The 20,992-nt window shown below is 46.4% G+C and overlaps 1 protein-coding gene across 1 annotated transcript in view; it reads right to left on the reverse strand.

The window, feature by feature from the left end:
• Positions 1-18,338, reverse strand: part of Vash2 (vasohibin 2) — a 35,380-nt gene extending 17,042 nt beyond the window's left edge. The window contains exons 1-4 of the mRNA XM_027934823.2: positions 17,954-18,338; positions 8,782-8,870; positions 4,688-4,744; positions 4,093-4,167 (exon numbers count right to left, since the gene is read on the reverse strand). Of these exons, the coding sequence (XP_027790624.1) occupies positions 4,093-4,167; positions 4,688-4,744; positions 8,782-8,870; positions 17,954-18,229 (497 nt within the window). The 5' untranslated portion in view covers positions 18,230-18,338. The remainder of the gene's footprint in view (positions 1-4,092; positions 4,168-4,687; positions 4,745-8,781; positions 8,871-17,953) is intronic.
• Between the last annotated feature and the right edge of the window lie 2,654 nt (positions 18,339-20,992).

The raw sequence follows: 20,992 nt of genomic DNA on the forward strand, positions 1-20,992 counted from the left end.
ACCACAAACCCAAACATACTTTTCCTCCTCTAAACCGATGCCAAGTAGTTTGGTCACAGCAATAACAAGCTGACTGATATCATTTAGTCACAGTACCCAAAAGAACTGCAACCAGGGTTTCCAGACATCTGTACCCTGAGGCTCACAGCAGCATTAGTCACAATAACCAAAGTGGAAACAATCCAAACGTCCACCAATGGATAAATGGATAAACAAAATGTAGTATCTGTATAACAAACAGTATTATTCATCCTTTTAAAAGAATGAAATCCTGGGCTTGGAGTTAGCTCAATGGTGGAGAGCTTGCCTAGCATGCATGAGGTCCTGGGCTTGATTACTAGTAGCCAAAAAAAAAAAAAAAAAAAAGAAAGAAAGAAATCTTGTAATATGCTAAAACATGAATAAACGCTTGCAGATACGATGCCAAGTGAAATAAGCCATACAGAAAAGGACACAATCTGTATGATTCCATTCATCTGAAGTGCCTAGAATAGTCAAATTCATAGAGACAGAAGGCGGATCGTGGTTGCCAGGGGCTGGAAGGAGGCAACAGGAGCTGTTTAATGGGTGTGCAGTTCCAACTGGGGTGTTGAGAAAGTTCTGGAGATGAACGGTAATAATGTCACACAAGATTACAGATAGACTTAATGTCACTGAATTATATATTTGAAAATAGTTAAGATGGTTAAACTTTGTTATATGTGTTTTACAATAAAAAAACAGGACCAGAACATGATGTCATACCTGCCGTAAGAGAGGCAAGCCTAGTAATCTGTGGGTGGACAGAAGTGGAGCCTCAGCACAGCAACACTGGAATTAGTCTTGGAGGACAAGTATTCAGCTAGGTAGGGAAGTGGGAGTGGGGAGGAGGCTGGAGAGACCACTAGACCACCCCATCACAAGTCACCGATCTCCAGGATTTGTTCCATCATTATGGCAGTCAGTGAAGCCTTGGATGAGAGTAGGGAAGCAGCCTGAGTTTTTCCTTAGGAAGGAAAATAGCAGCACTCAAACCTCTGGATAATCTCCTAGCACCTTGTGTCTGGGGAAATGCTGAGGCTACCTCTCATATCGCACCTGTAACTTTCACAAACCATGGTTCTTTAGCACCATGAGCAAGCCTACCACAGTCGGTGAAGCCCTCTAAAATTGTTGCTATAATTCAGAAAATAATTTAGAACCAAAGATCTGTGTATCCAGCATGCATGTAAAAGTATATGTATATGTGCTTCAGCAAGATTTAAAAAAAAAAAAAAAAGTGGCTCTTTGGGAGAAAATCCTGAACTTGGGAAAAAAGTACAAAAAGAAAACAAGGCAGAAAATGTCAAGGGACACAGTGTGCAGCCAAATAGACAGTTTCTGAGTCATCCAGGTCTTTTCCTGGACCTGCACAAGGGTCTGCGGGAGACACAGGTGATGCCCAAGCCATCCTTCACTATCCCTGAGGGCAAAGCAGGACACAGAGATGCTGACGCACAGCAAAGAGAAGACAAAGATGCTGCAACTTTTAGAATTTAGGTCTGTGTTTCTTGTCTGCGTCCCAGAGTCAGATTTCACTGTGTTCAGCAGTGTGAGCTCAATCTCTCCACCCTCCCCACCTTCCCTGGACTGTTCTGAAATGTAACACGGATAAGAACAAAGGAAAAGCAAGAGTACAAGCCCAGAAGTTTTGTCACAGATCTATTCCCTGCAATCCCCAAAGATTGCAGATAATTTCAGTGACAGGGAGCTTAGATGCAGAAAACTGTGCAGGAGTGTGGGGAGGAGGGGCGGATAACTATATGCAGGTGCACTTAGATATCCAGCAGCAGAGCCTGAGGTTAGCTCATCCATCCAGAAAAGGGCCTGGGCTAGTGTTCTTCACTGATCTCCACCAGATCCCTGGCCAATTGTTCGCCCCTATTAAACTTGCAAGAGGCTCTGCTAAACAGCTGTGGCTCATTCCTGTCACTAAAGAGTTGGGGCCCTCAGCCATCTGTTGCTCTGACCCTCAGCCCTGGCCTCCTGCTGAGCTCCCCAGGCACACATTTCATCTCCTTTGTGGGAAGCTGGGAGCAGGCATCATTGCATAGCTGGGGAGGGGCCTCCAAGAGGCTCAAGTTTCTGGGGTTTTTTGTTTTGTTTGTTTGTTTCAGAAGTCCGCCAAGGCACCTGTGCACAATCTGGTTTCAGATCAGACCTTCCAGTGCTCCACAGACAGCAGAGGCAAGAAATTCCCCCTCCCATGACAATGTCCAAAGACATTCCCCCTCCCATGACAATGTCCAAAAACAGACTAGACCAATCCCGTGTCCTGCTGATTGCTAGAGCTCCTTTCTCTTCTGCCTTTCCTTTGACCTCCCTGACTTCCCCTCTTGAGTCTCTCTCATAAGTTCTTTGCATCCAACTAGACCAAAAATACTGAGATTTTTGTCCTTGATCATTTTCCCTTCTAACGTCTTGAACAGCAGCTACAACCCCCCAAATATCCCAGCTCCCAAATCAGTATTTCTAGTGTAGATCCTCCTAGTGAGCTCCACTCTCCAAACAGCCCATCCTGCATCCTGAATTCAATGCCTCAAACTCAGCTAGTCCAAATCTGAACTCAGGTCCCCATAAATCTGATCCTTCCCTCTAAGTCCTTCCCTTGGTGTGTGACCCTATTTATTATGCAAGCCAGAAATACAGGGTTCCTGCTTTCTCATTTAGCTCTTCACTTCTCAGCAGTTCACAAGTGTTGGTTCACTTCCAACCCCTTCCCTCCTCCTTCACTGCTACTTCCTGAGTTCAGGTCTGCACTGAAGTGAAGTATCCACTTCTCTGTCACTCTCACCCCTCCAGCCCATCCTCCACACACTGTCACCCAATCAGGAAACCTGTATTTGTTGATTGCTTATTAAGTCCTGCATTCATCTAGTCTCCAAGTTCTGTACATTCTGCCTCCTTACCAACTCCTGAAACCATCCCCTCAACTCCATTCCTATCACCAGGGCCATGGTCCAAACATCACCCTTCCTCCTGTAATAGCTCCCAATGGGCTTTGCAGATCCAGTCCCAGCCTTCTCCAACTGTCCTTTTTCAGTCTATCCTTTAGAAGGCTACTCTCACCTGGCACACGCTTGTAATAGTAGCAGCTCAGGAGGCTAAGGCAGGAGTCACAAATTCAAAGCCAGCCTAAGCAACTTAGAAGACCCTGTCCTAAATTTAAAAAAGGACTGGGGATGTGGCTCAGGGGTTAAGCGCCCCTAGAACCAAATAAAATAAAATAGAAAGCTATTGTCTAAAAAGTACGTAAGATCATGTCACTTCTTTGCTTCAGAACTTCCATCTGAGCTGTCCACTTCCTTTTAGGAAAAGATAACTTCTCAGTACAGCACACAAGGACCCAACTGGTTCCCCCATCTCTCAAGCTCATATCTTACTCTGTTTCCTTTGCCACCATCCCTTCCAGCCATCCACCCAGAGAACTTGGAGTTTCTTTGCTCTTCTATCTGATCATGTTCAATTACCATCAGCACCAATAAGTGTCATCACGGTTTTTCTGGACTGTACTCCTCTCAGGTTGAAGAGCCAAGAGTGTGGTGGAAAATGGAACAGAAAGTGTGAGAGAGACCAGACCCTTGTGCCAGCTGTGTTCCATCAAGTGGGAACGCACTGCCTCTGCTTGGTCTCCTCCACAATCTGCCCTTACGTTTTCCTTGGAGATGGTTTTGGCGACTAGCCCTCTTGTTACTGATTCCACTTTCCCTTGAGTGTTTTTCCTGTGACAATGTCAAATTAATGCAAGAAAGAAACATTCTCTTTCTCTCTCTCTAGTCCCTCTAAGTTAGAATTCTCCTTGTGACCAGGGAACCTGCAACCCCACTGGCCTGAGAGCCAGCCCTCATAGAGGCTAGAGCTAACAGTTTTGACTACTGTTGGTCCAAGAAGCCAAGCATTGATTTGGTTCAACTCCCAAAGTAAAAGCTAAAGAGAAGCACCAGAGTTTGATCCCTTCATTCAAAGAGAAATGGGCATCATCTCTGTTAATTAAAGATGTTGAAGGTGCAACAAGCCCCATAGTTAGGTCACCATCTGTGCAGTAACTGTAAGCATACATAACTTCAAGGATACATGCCCAGGATGACAGCTTCAAGGCATTTGATAGGTAAGGACTCTCGGGTCATTTCTTTCGCTGTTTCCATTAACCTGTAGGATAGAACACAGCAAAGGATTCTCAGGACTTAATTATGCAGTAGTCAGTCTGTCTATCAATTCATCAGCATGCCTGTCTCTACCCTAGGCACCATGCAGGAATATAGGGGAAAGAGAGAGCTTGATTCACAGGAAGACACCAAAGCGTATCTGCACTTGGCAGAACTAAAACCCTCAATTCTCCACTCTCTTCTCCAAGAGTTACATCCCGGAGGTGAGTGCCAGTATTCCATGGCACATTCCCAATGGAACAGGCAAATGAGGCCTCAGAAAGTGAATCTTACAAGCTTCCAATGCAGAGAGTCAGACTTCACCACTAGACATAGCAGTTGGAGTGGTTCAGTCCTCAGCCCCACCTTCAACCTGGGCCCAGGGACACCCTCTACATATACCCCCAACTGATTAGGATATCTGAGCACCAGGATATAGGACTAGAGGTTGGGAGAGGGAATTGGCAGCTCTTTTTGGTAGGAGAGAGAGAGGGCATCTGGCCCACAGATCATGCACCACTTACCCACTCAGCGGTCTCATTTTCCTAATTTCAAAGAACTGGGTCCCTGTGTGATTATATCTGTGTAAAGTATGTAAAGGAAAAGTAACAGAAAACTCCAAAGATCCCAGTCACCCAGCAGAGGAAAATATGCATTCTGATTTCTCAATGGGGTTAAACAGCAGGAGCTTTTCAAAAATAGACAGTAGCCAGTAGCCTCTAATTCTTCACTGTCCTGTCATAAAGTTTAATCTAATTTTTAACTTAGGTCTCAGAGAACCTTGGACCTTTGTAAGCTCTGTTAAATCCTGATTAGTTTTATATATATATATATACACACACACACACAATCTTAATTTACCTACTATACTACAAGTTCTTTGAGAGTTGGGACTGTTCTTTTATCATCTTTATATCCCCATAAAGCTTGGCAGAATCCCAACATACTTAAGTTAGCAAATTTTATTAAATGACTAAGGAAGAAGTGAATGAATAGATGAATGGAGAGATTGATGAAGGGATGTCAGGAGAGAAGGGTGAAATGGAAGGATGCACGGATGGAAGGATGAAAGATGGATGGAAAGATGGATGAATAGGTGGAATGGAAGGATGGATGGAGGAAAGGAGGATGGATTCAGATGCATGGATGAAATGGAATGAAGGGTAAATAAATGGCAATAAGTTTTTTAATTGCACACAGACAGAATGCAACAGAGTTTACTCTAGAAACATCACTTTCATGGCTGCACTGACACTTAACATTGATGACTAAACCTAAAAAGATGGCACCACCATCCACATCTAGAATTTAGCCAGCTACCCAGAAGTTCCCAGGAATTGGTAAACCTGCACCAGGTGACTCTGGAGGAGATCAATTATTTCCTAATGTTCTCTGAGTCTGGATCTTGATTTTTCTCACTCTATGGAAAAATCGCTTTGTGTGTTTGGCTTTTTTGCCTCAAACCAAATCATAGAAAAAGTGTGTGTTGGGAGGGCACTAAGGAAGCAGGAACACGTAGAGCTACTGCAGCCCAGGAAGGACTTGTGGGACAGATGCACCCCTGAGTGAAAAAAGCAGCTGCAGAGGAGACACTTCACACCCTCCTGAGAGGGGCTGGGGTCCCTTCCAGCACCAGTGTGTTTGGCCTCTCGGACACAGGCACATGTGACAACCATCTGGGGAGCTCAAAAGCAGACTCTAGGCACCAACCCTGGAAACTGTGATTTCAGGCCATGCCTCTTAACCATAGTTGCCATTCAAAGTCACCCTAACTCAGATCACTGAGTTCAGAGCTGCAGGGTGTGGGGCAAAGGACAGTTTTCACGAACTCACCAGCTTGGGAGTTACTGACTAGGCTGTGAGATTAACCACGAACAATACAGGCTTGGTGGCATTTCTGAAAACACCATGTACAAAATATTAGAGGTAAAAGAGAAAATGAGGGACTAAATATTCTCATTCTAAAGTGATTTTTTTTTTACTTAAACCAAAGATTTACTCAAAAAGTGGGGTTCCCAGTAAATATAAAGAATTCAATTGGCAAACATGCAGCTATATGCTCAACTTTCCCTGTTTATATATTTAATGTATACATCCAGTACATAAAGTAAGATAAACTGATAATTAAATAATGAAAAACTACCTGACCACCCTTCTCTCAGTTCTTTACAATGGATAATTGAGACCCTGAAAGTGAATGGGTGGAAATAGTCTCCCCAGCACACTCTCTGCAGAGGAAGGTATTCATTCTCCCCTGTGCTCTTCAGAAGATTTCTCCCCATCTAGCACAGCCAGTGAGGCACCTTTCTTTCCAGAATCCCATGCAAAATCAGCATACCAGTTGGCTGCCACTTGGAGGCTGTATCAGGGGAAAACAGGATTCATTTTTTCATGACTCCACAGCCAGCTGAGACCATCTATAGTCAGGTCTGGACCCAAGCAATTCCCAGAATTGACATCTGCTACAGTGTCCAGGCCAAAGTAGTAGGGGGTCCCAATGAACTAAACCAAAATCAGGTCAGAAGAAAAAGTCCATGCTTGGGCTGAGGATGTGGCTCAAGCGCTCACCTGGCATGCACGGGGCACTGGATTCGAGCCTCAGCATCACATAAAATAAAATAAAAATGTTGTGTCCAACAAAAACTGAAAAATAAATATTAAAAAATTCTTTCTCGGGACTGGGGATGTGGCTCAAGAGGTAGCGCGCTCGCCTGGCATGCGTGCGGCCCGGGTTCGATCCTCAGAACCACATACAAACAAAGATGTTGTGTCCGCCAAAAAAACTAAAAAATAGATATTAAAAAAAATTCTCTCTCTCTCTCTCTCTCTCTCTCTTTAAAAAAAAAAATTCTTTCTCTAAAAAAAAAAAAAAGAAAAAGTCCATGCTTTGCTTTCCTGGAATGATGGCTCCAAAGGCCAGGAGCACATCCCAACAGCCTCCTGGTGATTTTTCCTGCCCCTTCTGCCATCAGTGATCGTCTTCAATTGACCATCACAGAGGTTCAGAGAAAAGAAAAATTAAAATGCAGATCCTTCAGGGCAACAATGAAACTTAGCTGAGTACATGCTGCAGGGCTGAAGGGAACATGGGCAAGTGCTACACAAAGCACATACAATTTGCCCCCATCAATGCCATCCCAGCCCAGACTCATTCTCTTGCCTCTCTGGCTTGGTGATCCTTGGGAAGACTAAGTCCTAGATAGAAATAGAAGCCATTCTCATTTGTCACCTTTTGGAATATTTGATGAAGAGTAGGTCACCTTTGAAAAGAATCAGCTCTTGGGATTCAGGTCTACTCTGGCAGGAGTTTGTGCTTCTGGACTACAAAGAACTCCCAAGTGAACTCCCAAGTGGATCAGCAACCATACCCATAGTCTTCCCAGGGCCAGAACTGTTGACCTCCCTCTGGAGGTTGCTTCCACCTTCTCCTGCTAATATCACCGCAGGACTCCACTGAGAAAATGTCACATGGGGGAGCTGGTGATCCATGAAATGGGAACTAAGGCTAATCAAGTAATCTCTCTACCCAAATGAGCAGAAATTGGTGTTATTTCCATCTGGTAACACTCAGCCCTATGGGAGAGGTGCTGATGTTTCGTCCCTTTAGAGGAGACCCAAAAAAATCCACCAGAAAGAGTCTTGCCTATAATACAGAGAAGAGGAGGCTCTTTTGGAATATGTTGGACAGGTGCTTGGTGCTTTCTGAAGTCCTTTTGGCCTCAAGGCTGGATAGGAACAGACAAATAGAAAGCAAAGCAATGTGACGGTTTTGCAGGACAGGCTAAGTTTCATGTCTATGGAGAAAGAGCAAGGGTCAACAGAAGCTTGGCCTCCCGGACAATGTGCTGTGGCCTGCTCCCCATTGGACACCTATGCTTGGTATAATCCCAGAAGTGTCTAGAGGACCATCACTTCTGCCCCTTCGTTCCCACAGGGTTGCTCATGAGGAGCCCTCTGAACTGATCTAATCTTGATTGTCAACAAGCCGAGGACATGGAGATCAAAAAAATCTAGCTGGTCTGAACCAGCCTGGGCCCACAGGGTTCCTCAGCAATTCTTCAAGCTCAAGTAGGGGACAGGACCCCCACTGCAGAGCCCCAACCAATTCATGCAGAATCTGAGCAAGGTCACCATCCTGGATTGCTGTGGGAGCCCAAAGCAGCATGGGGTAGGTCTCTTGAGATCATGAGTGACCAGGGACCAAGGTAAATAAGTGAGAGAAGAAATAAAAGAAAAAGAATAGGGGGAAGGGGAAGAAAGACAGTTGGTTCAGTAGAGGAAGAGGGGAGGAGAGTAAGTGACCAAGAGGAAGGAAGCAGAGAAAAGGAAGAAGATGTAAGGAAGAGGGGATCTCACGGAAAGCCCAGGAAAGGGGAGGGAAAAAGAGAAGCCAGAGGGTCTGGCTCACTGTCCCCTTGCTGTTCTTGCCCACATCCTACTTAAAGGAAGAAGGGCTGATCATTGCAATTACATCCTCTGTTATCACTTTCAGACTCTCATCTGGGGCCTTCCTGTATGCCTCACCAGCCTTAAAGACCAACTGGGGACAGACGTGACACCAGACTTACAATCCCCAGACCCCCAGCCAGGTCCACTCAGATGCCAGGTGGAAGGATACTGTAGTGTCTTCATGTAATTCTGTATTGCCTGCAGCCAGTCTGGAATCGTCATCGACAGCCTGTAGTTTGGGACCTGGGGTATTGAAGGCTGTAGAGAAATAGAGAAGGATCTTTTTGTTGAGGCGATAGCTTCTGGGGGCAGGCGCAGAGCTATAACTACCAGAGAAGGAGATGCTCCCGAGCGCAGATAACCACCCTAGCATGCTCACTTGTTCCAAGGGTGCCTCCTCCACAAGGTCTCCCCAGAATTGCCAGTGCATCATGGAAGTTCTCCCTCTATACATACTCTCTTCTGGGTCATGGGGGCTCCCTGTGGCTCTCCTGGTGTTGTGTTAACACAACTGGCCTCTCCCGTGGGAGCCTAAGCACTTCCTTGAGACCAGGGGCCATATACTCCCCACTGAGTCTGGCCCAGGTGGACACAGAAGTGCTCCATTCATGGCCACACTTTTACTGTAAAACACTTTTTTTTTTTTTTTTGGTATCAGGGACTGAACTCAGGGTAACTTGACCACTGAGCCACATCCCCAGCCCTATTTTGTATTTTATTTAGAGACAGGGTCTCACTGGGTTGCTGAGCACCCCACTTTTGCCGAGGCTGGCTTTGAACTAGCGATCCTCCTGCCTCAGCCTCCTGAGCCACTGGGATTACAGGCATGCGCCACCGCGCCCGGCACATGACACCTTTTGTTTCACGGCTAATGATGACCCAGTTTATGGGTCATCACTCCAGGTCTTTATTTACACAAAATGCAGGTACACGGTGCCCTACAACATAGTGCTAAGGGCCCCGTTCTCAATATACTTCCCTGCAACACCCATTGTATTCTGTCCCCTAAGTCCCACAACCAAGTGGATTCAGAAAGATTCCTTTTCTTGCCTTGATTCTTCCTGGACAAGTGCAGCTCCTCTGACTCATAAAAATCCATGGAAAGGAAAACAGCAGCACCCAAACCTCTGGATAATCTCCTAGCACCCTGTGTCTGGGGAAATACTGACGCTACCTCTCATATCACACCTGTAACTTTCATAAATCATAGTCCTTTAGCACCATGAGCAAACCTACCACAGTTGGTGAGGCTCTCTGAAATTGTTTCTATAATTCAGAAAATAATTTAGAACCAAAGATCTATGTATCCAGCATGCATGTAAAAGTATGTATGTGTGCTTCAGCAAGATAAAAAGAAGTGGCTCTTCGGGAGAAAATCCTGAACTTGGGCTTTTACCCAGAGGACACCCCAGCCAATTTTGTTTCCTAGTCTACCTTTTGGTCAACACTCAAGTATATGAAGTTCTAACCCCTGCCAGGGAGAGAAAGGACCAAAGGCAAGCAAGGACTGGAAAGGGGAAGGAAAGTGCGTCTCCTGGGAAATTTAGAGCTAAGACGCCCACTCAGCTCTGAGCAACCCTGTCAAGGAGGCCAAGAGCAAGAATAAACAGAGATGTCCAATTAAGCGACTCCTGGGAAGCAAGAAACAACATATGGGCATGGTTTTGTCTTGTACGCATGTTAGATTTTTTTTTTTTTTTTTTTTTTTTGCACTGGGAATTGAACTCAGGGGCACTCGACCACTGAGCCACATCCCCAACCCTATTTTATATTTTATTTAGAGACAGGGTCTCACTGAGTTGCTTAGCACCTTGCTTTTTGCTGAAGCTAGCTTTAAACTAGTGATTCTCTTGTCTCAGCCTCCTCAGATGCTGGGATTACAGGGTGCCTGGCATGTTAAGATTCTGCTTTGGTTTGGTTTTGTTTTATTCCCCATTATGTGTTTCTCAGTCTCCTTGCCTCTGCTGTCTGGTGGGGTAGAGTCATTGGTGAGAGGAACTATGGACCCAGGAAGGAGAAAGGAGGTTCCTTAGCCTCTTAGGAAGTAGAACTGGTTAAAAGAAAGATAGTCCCATCCATGGAGAAAACAGGACCAGGAAAGCCCTAGGATAATACTAAGCAGATAGAAGGGGAAGTTGCTGGTAAAGAGATTCAAGGACAGCCCTGGGCAGCCTGGCTGGGCAGCAGAGCCAGATGTTGCCTAGGACATTCCTGGCTGTTTCCCTGACAAGTTCCTATGGGGCAGCAGGCTCTTTCCATACTTCTGCCCCTTTGGCTACATTTACTGCAAATGTGCCTTAACCTTCATTTCCGATCTTGCCTCTAATCTATCTTGGCCTTGAGACATACTACTTCACAGCCAGTGTTCCTTCAGCTGAAAGTCACACTTTCTACCTCACAGTTAAGGATTATGTGTGAGTCCTGTGTGTATGTGTGTGGTGTGTGGCTAAGTGGCAGTACTTGCAAACACAACTGTTCTGCAAGCTACATTTTCTTTACAACATCTCAACTCAAATGAATCACATTCCTGCCTGAGAGAGTTATTTTGAGGAGCAAATGTTTCAATTTGAACACACACACACACACACACACACACACACACACACACAGAGTCAAAATAAGAAGTGAGCAGGGTTCAGTGGTACATATCTGTAGTCCCAGCTACTTTGGAGGCTGAGACAGGAGGATCTCTTGATCCCAGGAGTTCAGTGCCAGCCTGGGCAACATAGCAAGAATCCATCTCAAAAACAAAAACAAAAGCAAAAAAAACAGGCAGGGCTGGTGATATAGCTCAGTGATAGAGCACATTCCTTGTACTAGTGAGGCTCTGGGTTCCATCCCTGGTATCACCAAAAAAAGGGTTAGGAAAGAACACTTGCATTTCTGCTCAACAAACACCAGGAAGTGTCAAGCTTATCCCTGCTTTTGTTTTTGTTTCTTTTCAGAAACATCTGCAAAAACCCATACCTGGAATTCTGGGTAAAAAAAGTGCCAGAAATTTCACAGAGAAGTAAAGAAAGAAGGGGAGATTTGAACAGACATTTTCTTAGCATCTCCTATGTTCCAAGCTCTAGGCCAGATACAGAGGGGACAGAAAGTACAGGAGCAGAGGAAGGGAGGAGGGAAATCACAGTTTATGAAGCCATGAGCATTTCTCCACAGGCAAATGCTGTTTGTACCTACTTCATGGAAAAGTTGGTAAATGTGGGGAAGTGGGAGGGTAAACCTCTTGGGAAACTGTGCACAGCCAGTGACACGGTTCAGAGTTCGCTGCAGGGCTGACCACCAAATTATTTCAACTCCCCTGAAGCTCCACAGGCTGAATGGTGGGGGTGGGAGACAGGCGACAGCTGGTCCTCAGAATAACAGCCCAATGGCGCCCAAGGGCTTTTCAAGACAGCTGCATGGTTACCTCAGCCCGGCTGTGAGCAGAGTCCTAGGGCTGCGGCCACATTTGCTCCCAGTCGGGAGGACAAATGTAGACATTCCCCAAACCCAGGCTAGGGAGCTGAGCTGTGGTGGGGAGAGGAGCAGAGACTGCTGCGGGGATGATGTCATCGGCTACAACTCACCCGACGTCTGGGAGAACTGGCGGGGGCTCAGACGAGGGGGGCAGTTTCCAGCTGGTGCCTTAGGCTGCCAGGGTTCCCATGGGACCTGGACTATAAGGCCGGGTGGGCTCTTTGGGGTATTATCACAAGACACACAATCAGGTTCAAATCTCTGCTGTCTCCTACCAGCTATGGACCCTGTTTGGAGCTGCATGACCTCTCTAAGTCTCCGCTTTCCTCCTGATAACAGAGGAATCATATCATTACCTGTTTTAAACCTTCCAGGCTGGTTGTGAGGTTACATGAGCTAATGTGTAAACATTCAAAGGTGTTAAACTGTAATGGCTCATCAACAACAGGTTCTCAGGGGTCTAGACCAGGGAGGCCTGTAGAGTCTGCACCTTTCTAGAACTTGAAAACAGAATCAGCAGGGGCCTGAATTCTCAGACACTCAGAACTTGGAATCACAAAGATGTCTTCTCACACTAATGGAAGATGAAAACACCCACATTCCCCTGGGGATGCGTGGTGACAATAAATTAATATCCTTAATTCATGAAGAGTTCATACAGAACGATAAGAAAACTCTTTAGGCCTCAATGGAAAAAAATAGAGCCCCCAAAGGTGGAAGCAACACAAGGGTTTATGGATGAATGAAAGGAATACGCACAATGTTGCACGTACATACAGTGGATAGTTATTCAGGCTTAAAAAGGAAGGAAATTTTAGTACATGCTAGAACATGGATGAACCTTGAAGACGTTTGGTAGGGGAATAACCTTGTCATAAAAGGGCAAATGTTGAGCCAAGTATGGAGGCACATGTCTGTAATCTCAGCCACTTGCGAGGCTGAGACAGGAGAATTGCTAATTCGAGACCAGTTTCAGCAATTTAGTAAGACCCTGACTCAAAATTTAAAAAAAATAAAAAGAACTGGCAATTCGTGGTAAAGCTCAGTGGCAAAGCTCTCCTAGGTTCAATCCCCAGTACTGGGGGTAGGGGGGGAAGCAGGGGGCAAATATTGTATAATTTCTCTTGAATGAGGATTATAGAGTTGCCTGATTCATAGGAAGTAGAGACTGACTGTCAGAGGCTGGGTTGAGAAGGAGATGAGGAGATCGTGTTTTTAATGTGTACCGGTGTCAATGGAGGAAGATGAAAAAGTTTTGGAGATGGATGGCAGTGACATGAATGTACTTATTGCGACAGAACTGTGCACCTTGAATGGTTAAAATGGTAAATTATGTTATATAGGTTTATCACAATAAAAAGATCACAAAAAGAAGAAATGCAGAGGGAATAAATATTTGAAAAAAACATTCAAGCTCGCTAATAATTTAAGAAATGCAAATTGAAGTCCCTGCAAAATGTCATTTTCCTCTTCCCTAGATAGCAAAGACATTTTGAAATGCAAATACCCAATGCTGGTGAGGATGCTCTCACCCAGCAATAATGGAACATAAATTGGTGCGACCTTTTCAGGAAAAGCCCAGGGCACACCGTTTTTCTTCTCCCTGACTGGGGTCCGAAGGGTCCTTCCTCATGCTGTTTCCTTGCCAGATTTCATCATACTCCAACTTTGATTTTCCATGGCTCTTCCCCCCCAGGGTCTCATATCCTGCCACCTACATCCTGCTCAGCAAACCACAGCTAAGTTGATGAAGGCAGAATCTAGAGGGAACAGCTCAGACCTAACCTCTCCACAGACAAGGGCCCTGGGAGGTTTAGTGGACAGGAAAGAGGGGGAAGGGGAGTGGGCAGGAAGACTGTTGTTCAAGAAGACGAAGAATGAGACAAACCACAGGCAAGACTTTTGCAGACAGCCTCTCTTCGACTCCATTCTTGCCAAACACAATCTGTCAGGAGAAAGCAAGGGGAAGGGATATGGATGAGCACAGGTGTGTAGCTGGCACTGTCATGGCGGAGAGAAAGGGGAGGCCAGGAAAGGAGCCAGAGAGGCAGCAAGAGGCCCAGGCACTAGCAATCTTTGACAAGAATGAGGAGTAAGCAAAGGCTTTTGTCTTCCCTGCTCTGAAAAATATACTGCACAGGCATCAGGCAGAAGAATCTTCCTGGCAACTGGGGAGAAGCAGCACAGAGCAACCAGCACCCATGATCTCAGGGTGGGGCCCAGGGTTCTGCATCAGGAGCAACCTCAAATCTGTTAATGGTGGCTTGGTACAGAGGTCCTTGGGCAGAGCAGGGTGCACAGACAAGACAGACAGTTCTGAATCCAGGGCAGAGGAGGGAATTAACTGCCCGTGTGAGGCCTCTGGGGGCCCATGTGGAGCCCCCTTTGCTGCAAAGTCTCAAGTCCCAAGAACTCACACTTGTTGGCTGAGGCAAAATTCAGACCTCTAAACATGAATTCTTTCCCGGTTTAGAATCAATGTGAGAATGAGAAACAAACGTGTGAGGGCTGCAAGAAACACTGGATGTTTCCTGCTGAATCCATCTTGGTTTCCTGCCTGAGTGGGGCCAGCCCCAGGCAGACAGAAGTGCTAGGAGTGCTTCCACTTTCTCTGCCCCTCCCTTCCCATCTTCTAGAAACCTCCAAATGATTCTTGCTGTTTCCTTCATTCTACCCCACTGTCTCACATGTGGAACACGTATAAACACATAAATTGAGCAAGAATTATACCACTTGTAGTAACTCTGAAATAATTATTATGCTCACAGAATTGAAGACTTAAGAACTCAATGGGTCAAACTATCCCTGAAAAACCTCAGATTTGACCTGTTCAAGTGCTAACTTCAGACTCAGCAACCACCAGAGAAGAGGCCTGTAGTCACAAATTTGGAAGAAGGATCTCAGTGAACACTCTTCTTTCAATCAAGAGGAGACATCTGGACTCTCAGGCAAAGCTGACCATGGCCACTAATGGAACATCCTGTAGACAGGAAGGGTCTGTCATTCATTCCTTCTCCTAGGCCCTTGAAACCTTTCCCCGTCTACTTCTTTTTGCTTGTTAGTGCATCTTCAACTGCCAAAAAAAATAGTTAAATGCCTTGAAATTCTCCGACCTTTCTCCACAACCACTACCCTACCACTGTTCTTTCATGCTTCAGGGGGACTTTGATTTGCAGGAAGGAGGAAAGGACTTGGTCCCAGAGGAGAGTCTGCCAAATTAAGCACAGGAAATTGCCCCTGATCCAAGAGGAGCACAGGAGCTTTTGACATCATTCCCATGTCAGAGACTGGGCAGGGGTCAGGGTTTGCAGAAAGGTGGGCCCAGGGAGATACCATCTGACCACTGAAGATAGAGAGCCAAGCATTAAGAGGCAAGGCTGAGAGAGAGAAAAATGTTAAGCCCTTTCCCTAGGTTCAAAGACCAACTGCCTGAATTTGGGCTGGCAGAGTCCTGGCTTAACTGCAGTTTCCATGTTCCTATAAAAGTACAGTAATGATGCAGCTGACATATAAAAAAAGGAACATTCTGAGCCAGGTGCCTGTAATCCCAGCAACTCGAAGGCTGAGGCAGAAGGATTGCAATTTTGAGACCAGACTCCGCCGTAACTTAGTGAGGCCCTAAGCAACTTGGTGAGATCTTGTCTCAAAATAAAAAGTAAAAATAAAACAGGCTGGGGATGTCAAAGGTCAGTGGTAAAGCACCCGGTTTCAATCCCAAGTATGAAAAATAAAAGAAAAAGAAAAAAGAAACATTCTCTTTTAAGAGCATAGCTTTCAGCTATAATAGTAGGTATTAAGTACAGATATCAGAAAATAGAAATCTATGTTCTAAACTGCTCAGACAACATTGAGGATATTGTATTTTACATGTGCTTATTTCAGAGGACTGATGACAGGCTAGCAATTGTCCTAGAAAGAGGACAAGAATGAGTTAGTCTGGGAACTATGACACATAAGAAAAGGTAAAAGGCACTATCAGTAGACACAGAGGACTAAAGAATAATGTGAAATGTCACAGTTCTAAGGGTTCTTCAGCCAGTGGGCTCTAGTGTCACACAGGTCAGCATTAGAGACCTGCAGACTCCTGGATCATGACATCATGGGATTTGAGAGTTGCAAAGAACATTACATGAAATCAGCTCTACTTTTATTTTATAGATGAGAAAAGTAAGCCCAGAGATTTTAAGTGAGTGACCTGGTCACAAAGCTAGCACAACCAAAACTAGAATTTGGTCCCTAATTTTTACTTCAAGTGCCTTCCACCGTAAGAGCCTTGTAGCCTTCAGGGTTGCTGTGAATAATAGCAAGGAAGTCAGCACACTGCGCACTGATTCAAAGGGCAATACAAGAGTCCATAGTGAAATGTGACTGAAGTGGTGGTGGATTTCTGTTTAGTCTAAGAAAAGAGCTTCCTCACATTCAAATCTGGCCAGTCCTGGAATCACCTGCCCTGGGAGGTGACAAGTAAGTGTTCAGGAAGAGGAAGGGAAGGGGTTCAGTGAGATGGGAGACTATTTTACCTACTAAGATTCCATGATTCCTACATGGAAAAGTACTACAAGGATGGAAGAAGAATGCACAATTAGAGACCAAGACAGTAATAAGTGTGCAAGTTAGAAAGGCAACCCAGGACAGTAGCATCTAGCCTCTGTTCCCTGTGACCTCATCTTCTAGGCTTAAGGGCTCCAGCTTCTCAAGTAAGTAAAGAAAAATTGTGAAGTCAGAATTGTCTCAAAATAAAAAGTAAAAATAAACCAGAAACAGGACTGTTTAAGAGAATGGAGCATGGGTAATTTTGGTTGACACTCATGCGGACAGGTTCTAGGTGGGCATACTGAAGATCTCCTTGACCAGAAGAGTAATAAAATACTCCAACTGATACTGCAGGAAGTTTAGAGGCCCTGTCACACCCCCAAGGGCACACAGCCTTCTAGCCTGCAGGCTCACATGCTCAGCTGTCACCAAATTCTATCAGATGGTCCTCTAGGACTCTGGTCTTGTGTACCTAGACCTACTCAAGAATCTTCTCAGCCATACCAGTGTCCCCAAGATCCAGGGGAAACTATCCACCATAGTAACTCCCAAGCTCTGCAGCATTTCTCTCCAGTTTCATTTTGGTATTTTATATAATGCTGTTACTCCCACCAGGGAACATCTTCCTCCCTCTGACACAATATCCTTGGCCCTCAAGCCCAGTCAGCTCACTCCTGAGCCTCTTTCTTTATCCAGTGAGACTAATTCATCATGTGTACTGGAAAGTCCCTTTTAAGCCACTGCCAAAACTCTTCTTTTTTTTTTTTTTTTTTTTTCTTGGAGTCCAGATACGCTGTAAAGAGACAGTTCACTGTTTTGCAAGTTTCAGAGGTGAAAGTCACTGTCATAAAAAAAAAAAAAAAAAAAAGGCAAAAAGTCTAGAAATGATTCACACTGAGAAGTCTGACTGGTTGATTGCAAATTCATTCACAGCTTAATAAATCATTTGCTGGGGGTGGGGGGCTGGGAGGATGGGGGAAGGAGCGAGAACTCCAAAGAGGACAAGTAGAGTGGTATCCTTGGGGTCTATGCATTTTTGGCATCGCTGGTGTTACCTGGTGGCGCTAGTCTTTGCTGAAGGGGGATGGACATGGGACTGAGTAAATAACAGTTTGGAGATTCAAAGAAACCTTGCCACAATCCTATCATATAGTTCCAGGATGGTGCTCCCCCATTTCTAAGGCTTCCAAGGCAAACATGACAATTAGGAAAAGAGCTGACAAGAGCAATTGGGAGGAGGGAGTTTGTAGCAGGACCAATGACATGGAGATTGACTCTATTTGCTCTGTTCTGGTTGAAATGGTCCCATCATTGCCCATCCCACCCTCTCATGCGAAGCCACTGACCTTTGCCAAGAAGGCGGCGTTCCTGATAGCGCCCACCATTTCTCCCCCCTTGGGGTGCACCTTGGCCACGTGCATCCACATGCGCTCCCAGGTGTGGCTGTCGATCGGGAAGCCGCTCTTGTTAACGTGAAACATCACCCCACCGTCTTTGTCCTCCTCCTCCGAGCCCCCGCTGGTGGCGAGGCTCACGGGCCGTGCGTGGCTGCTCCGGGACCGGGTGCCTTTGGAGCCTTTGGGGTGGGGGCAGCGGAGAGTGTCGGCCGCAGAGCCGGTCATGGTGGGGAGAGGGCGCGGGGGGCGAGGTGAGGGGGGTGCTTGGCAGCGGCAGCAGCGGGGGGCGTGTGCGCGCGGGCGCGGCGCGGGGATCAGCGCCCCGCGGGGGTGGCCTTTTCCATGCCTCTCTCTGCGGCAGGACGCGCCAAGGGGTAGCGGCGGCGAGAGCTCAGCGGAGGCGGCCGGGCTCCCGGCTTACGGGCCGTGCCTGAAATCAGTGGAGACAGCAGACACCACGGCTAAGTGGACATCCAGAGGAACCGAGTGGGAGCCCTGGAGCGTCTCCACGTCACCTCCCGCTGCCCCTTGCACGCTGACAAGACCCCCTTCCCCCAAGGAATTGAATACGAGCTTTCAGCCTTCCGATTACACAGAAAGGCAGCTTGAATTTGCCACAAAGCTTCACACACACCTAAACACCAGGGTGTGGGGGAAACGAGGAGCATGGGGGATGCGGAGTGGACCGTGTAGGCAGAAGAAAGACAGCCCGTGGTGCGTGAAGACACAGGAGGTCCCCGCAAGGCTCCACTCATTCCTGGGTCCCAGTAGTGGACGATGGACGAGACGAGCCGAGCCCAGAACGTGCCGACACGTGAGCGCCCAGGGCTAACGCGAGGGCGCTGCAGCAGCCTCCGCTTGCAAAGGTAGCCCCGCTTCTCCCAGAAAACCCTCCCGGACCCCGGCAGGAGAAGGGGCGCCCCTAGCCCTATGTTCCAATGGAAAGAGCTGCATCCGCCTCCCGCACCCCAAATTCCAGGGCCAGGTACCTGGAGCGACTGACCGCAGGCGGGGCTCGGAAAGGGCGCGCGGCGCTCCGGGACCTACCTCGGGATGGTGGGCTTCATTGCTGCAAAGCCTCTCCAGGCGGCGGGGGCTGCTGCTTCGGCGCCTGCTGCCGAGCCTGGGACTGGGGCTGCTGGGGCTGCTGGGGCTGCTGCGGTCGTCGCCTCATTCCATGTCCCATTCTCGAATGTTATTCTGTGACATATAACCGAGTCACCCGGGCAGCCGCCGATGTTCTGAATGCGTCCATTGGCCACCGCAACAAAGAGGGGCGGGTCCCGGGCTCGGGACTCTACAACCCAGAGCTCGGCGTCGCTCTGATTGGCTCCAGCGCATCTCAGGCGGGAGGAAAGCGGAGTAAGGGAAGCTGGGCTGCCACGCGAAATCCGATCTCTCTAGTGTCCGGGAGCCCCGCGGGGCTGGAGCATTTGTCCATGGAACTTAAGATTTAGTTTTGGGCAACGTGAGGATTTGCAACTGTGGGAAGCATAGGAGAAGCAAAACCTCCTGAAGTAGAGAAGCGACTCTGGGGTAGAGAAAGGGTTGTAGGAACAGCATTCCCTGAAAAAGGCTGGACAGTCCACTGCCCCTACCCGGGATGATGGGTGATTCCGGAAGTAGCTCTTTATATGTTTGCACAAAATTCAATATTTTTTTTAAAGCGCTACAAATTTCTCCCGAATTATCAAATGGGCACAGCTTTGGGTTTTCTGTTATTAGTGATAATTAATAAAGTCCCTATAAAACGCAAAATGGATCAAGGAGCTTGATATCAAATCAGAGACACGCCGTCTGATAGAAGAAAAAGTTAGCTACCATCTACATACTGTGGGGTCGGGCTCCAAATTCCTCAATAGGACACCCATAGCACAAGAGTTAATAACTAGAATCAACAAATGGGACTTACTCAAACTAAAAAGTTTTTTCTCAGCAAAAGAAACAATAAGAGAGGTAAATAGGGAGCCTACACCCTGGGAACAAATCTTTACTCCTCACACTTCAGATAGAGCCCTAATATCCAGAGTATACAAAGAACTCAAAAAATTAGACAATAAGAAAACAAATAACCCAATCAACAAATGGGCCAAGGACCTGAACAGACACTTCTCAGAGGAGGACATACAATCAATCAACAAGTACATGAAAAAATGCTCACCATCTCTAGCAGTCAGAGAAATGCAAATCAAAACCACTCTAAGATACCATCTCACTCCAGTAAGATTGGCAGCCATTATGAAGTCAAACATCAACAAGTGCTGGCAAGGATGTGGGGAAAAGGGTACACTTGTGCATTGCTGGTGGGACTGCAAATTGGTGCAGCCAATTTGGAAAGCAGTATGGAGATTTCTTGGAAAGCTGGGAATGGAACCACCATTTGACCCAGCTATTCCCCTTCTAGGTCTATTCCCTAAAGACCTAAAAAGAGCATGCTACAGGGACACTGCTACATCTATGTTCATAGCAGCACAATTCACAATAGCAAGACTGTGGAACCAACCTAGATGCCCTTCAATAGACGAATGGATAAAAAAAATGTGGCATTTATACACAATGGAGTATTACTCTGCATTAAAAAATGACAAAATCATAGAATTTGCAGGGAAATGGATGGCATTAGAGCAGATTATGCTAAGTGAAGCTAGCCAATCCCTAAAAAACGAATGCCAAATGTCTTCTTTGATATAAGGAGAGTAACTAAGAACAGAGTAGGGACGAAGAGCAGGAGAAGAAGATTAACATTAAACAGGGATGAGAGGTGGGAGGGAAAGGGAGAGAGAAGGGAAATTGCATGGAAATGGAAGGAGACCCTCAGGGTTATACAAAATTACATACAAGAGGAAGTGAGGTGAAAGGGAAAAATAATACAAGGGGGAGAAATGAATGACAGTAGAGGGGGTAGAGAGAGAAGAGGGGAGGGGAGGGGAGGGGAGGGGGGATAGTAGAGGATAGGAAAGGCAGCAGAATACAACAGACACGAGTATG

This window comes from Marmota flaviventris, chromosome 12, assembly GCF_047511675.1.
Source record: "Marmota flaviventris isolate mMarFla1 chromosome 12, mMarFla1.hap1, whole genome shotgun sequence".
In the NCBI taxonomy this organism is placed as follows: Eukaryota; Metazoa; Chordata; class Mammalia; order Rodentia; family Sciuridae; genus Marmota; species Marmota flaviventris.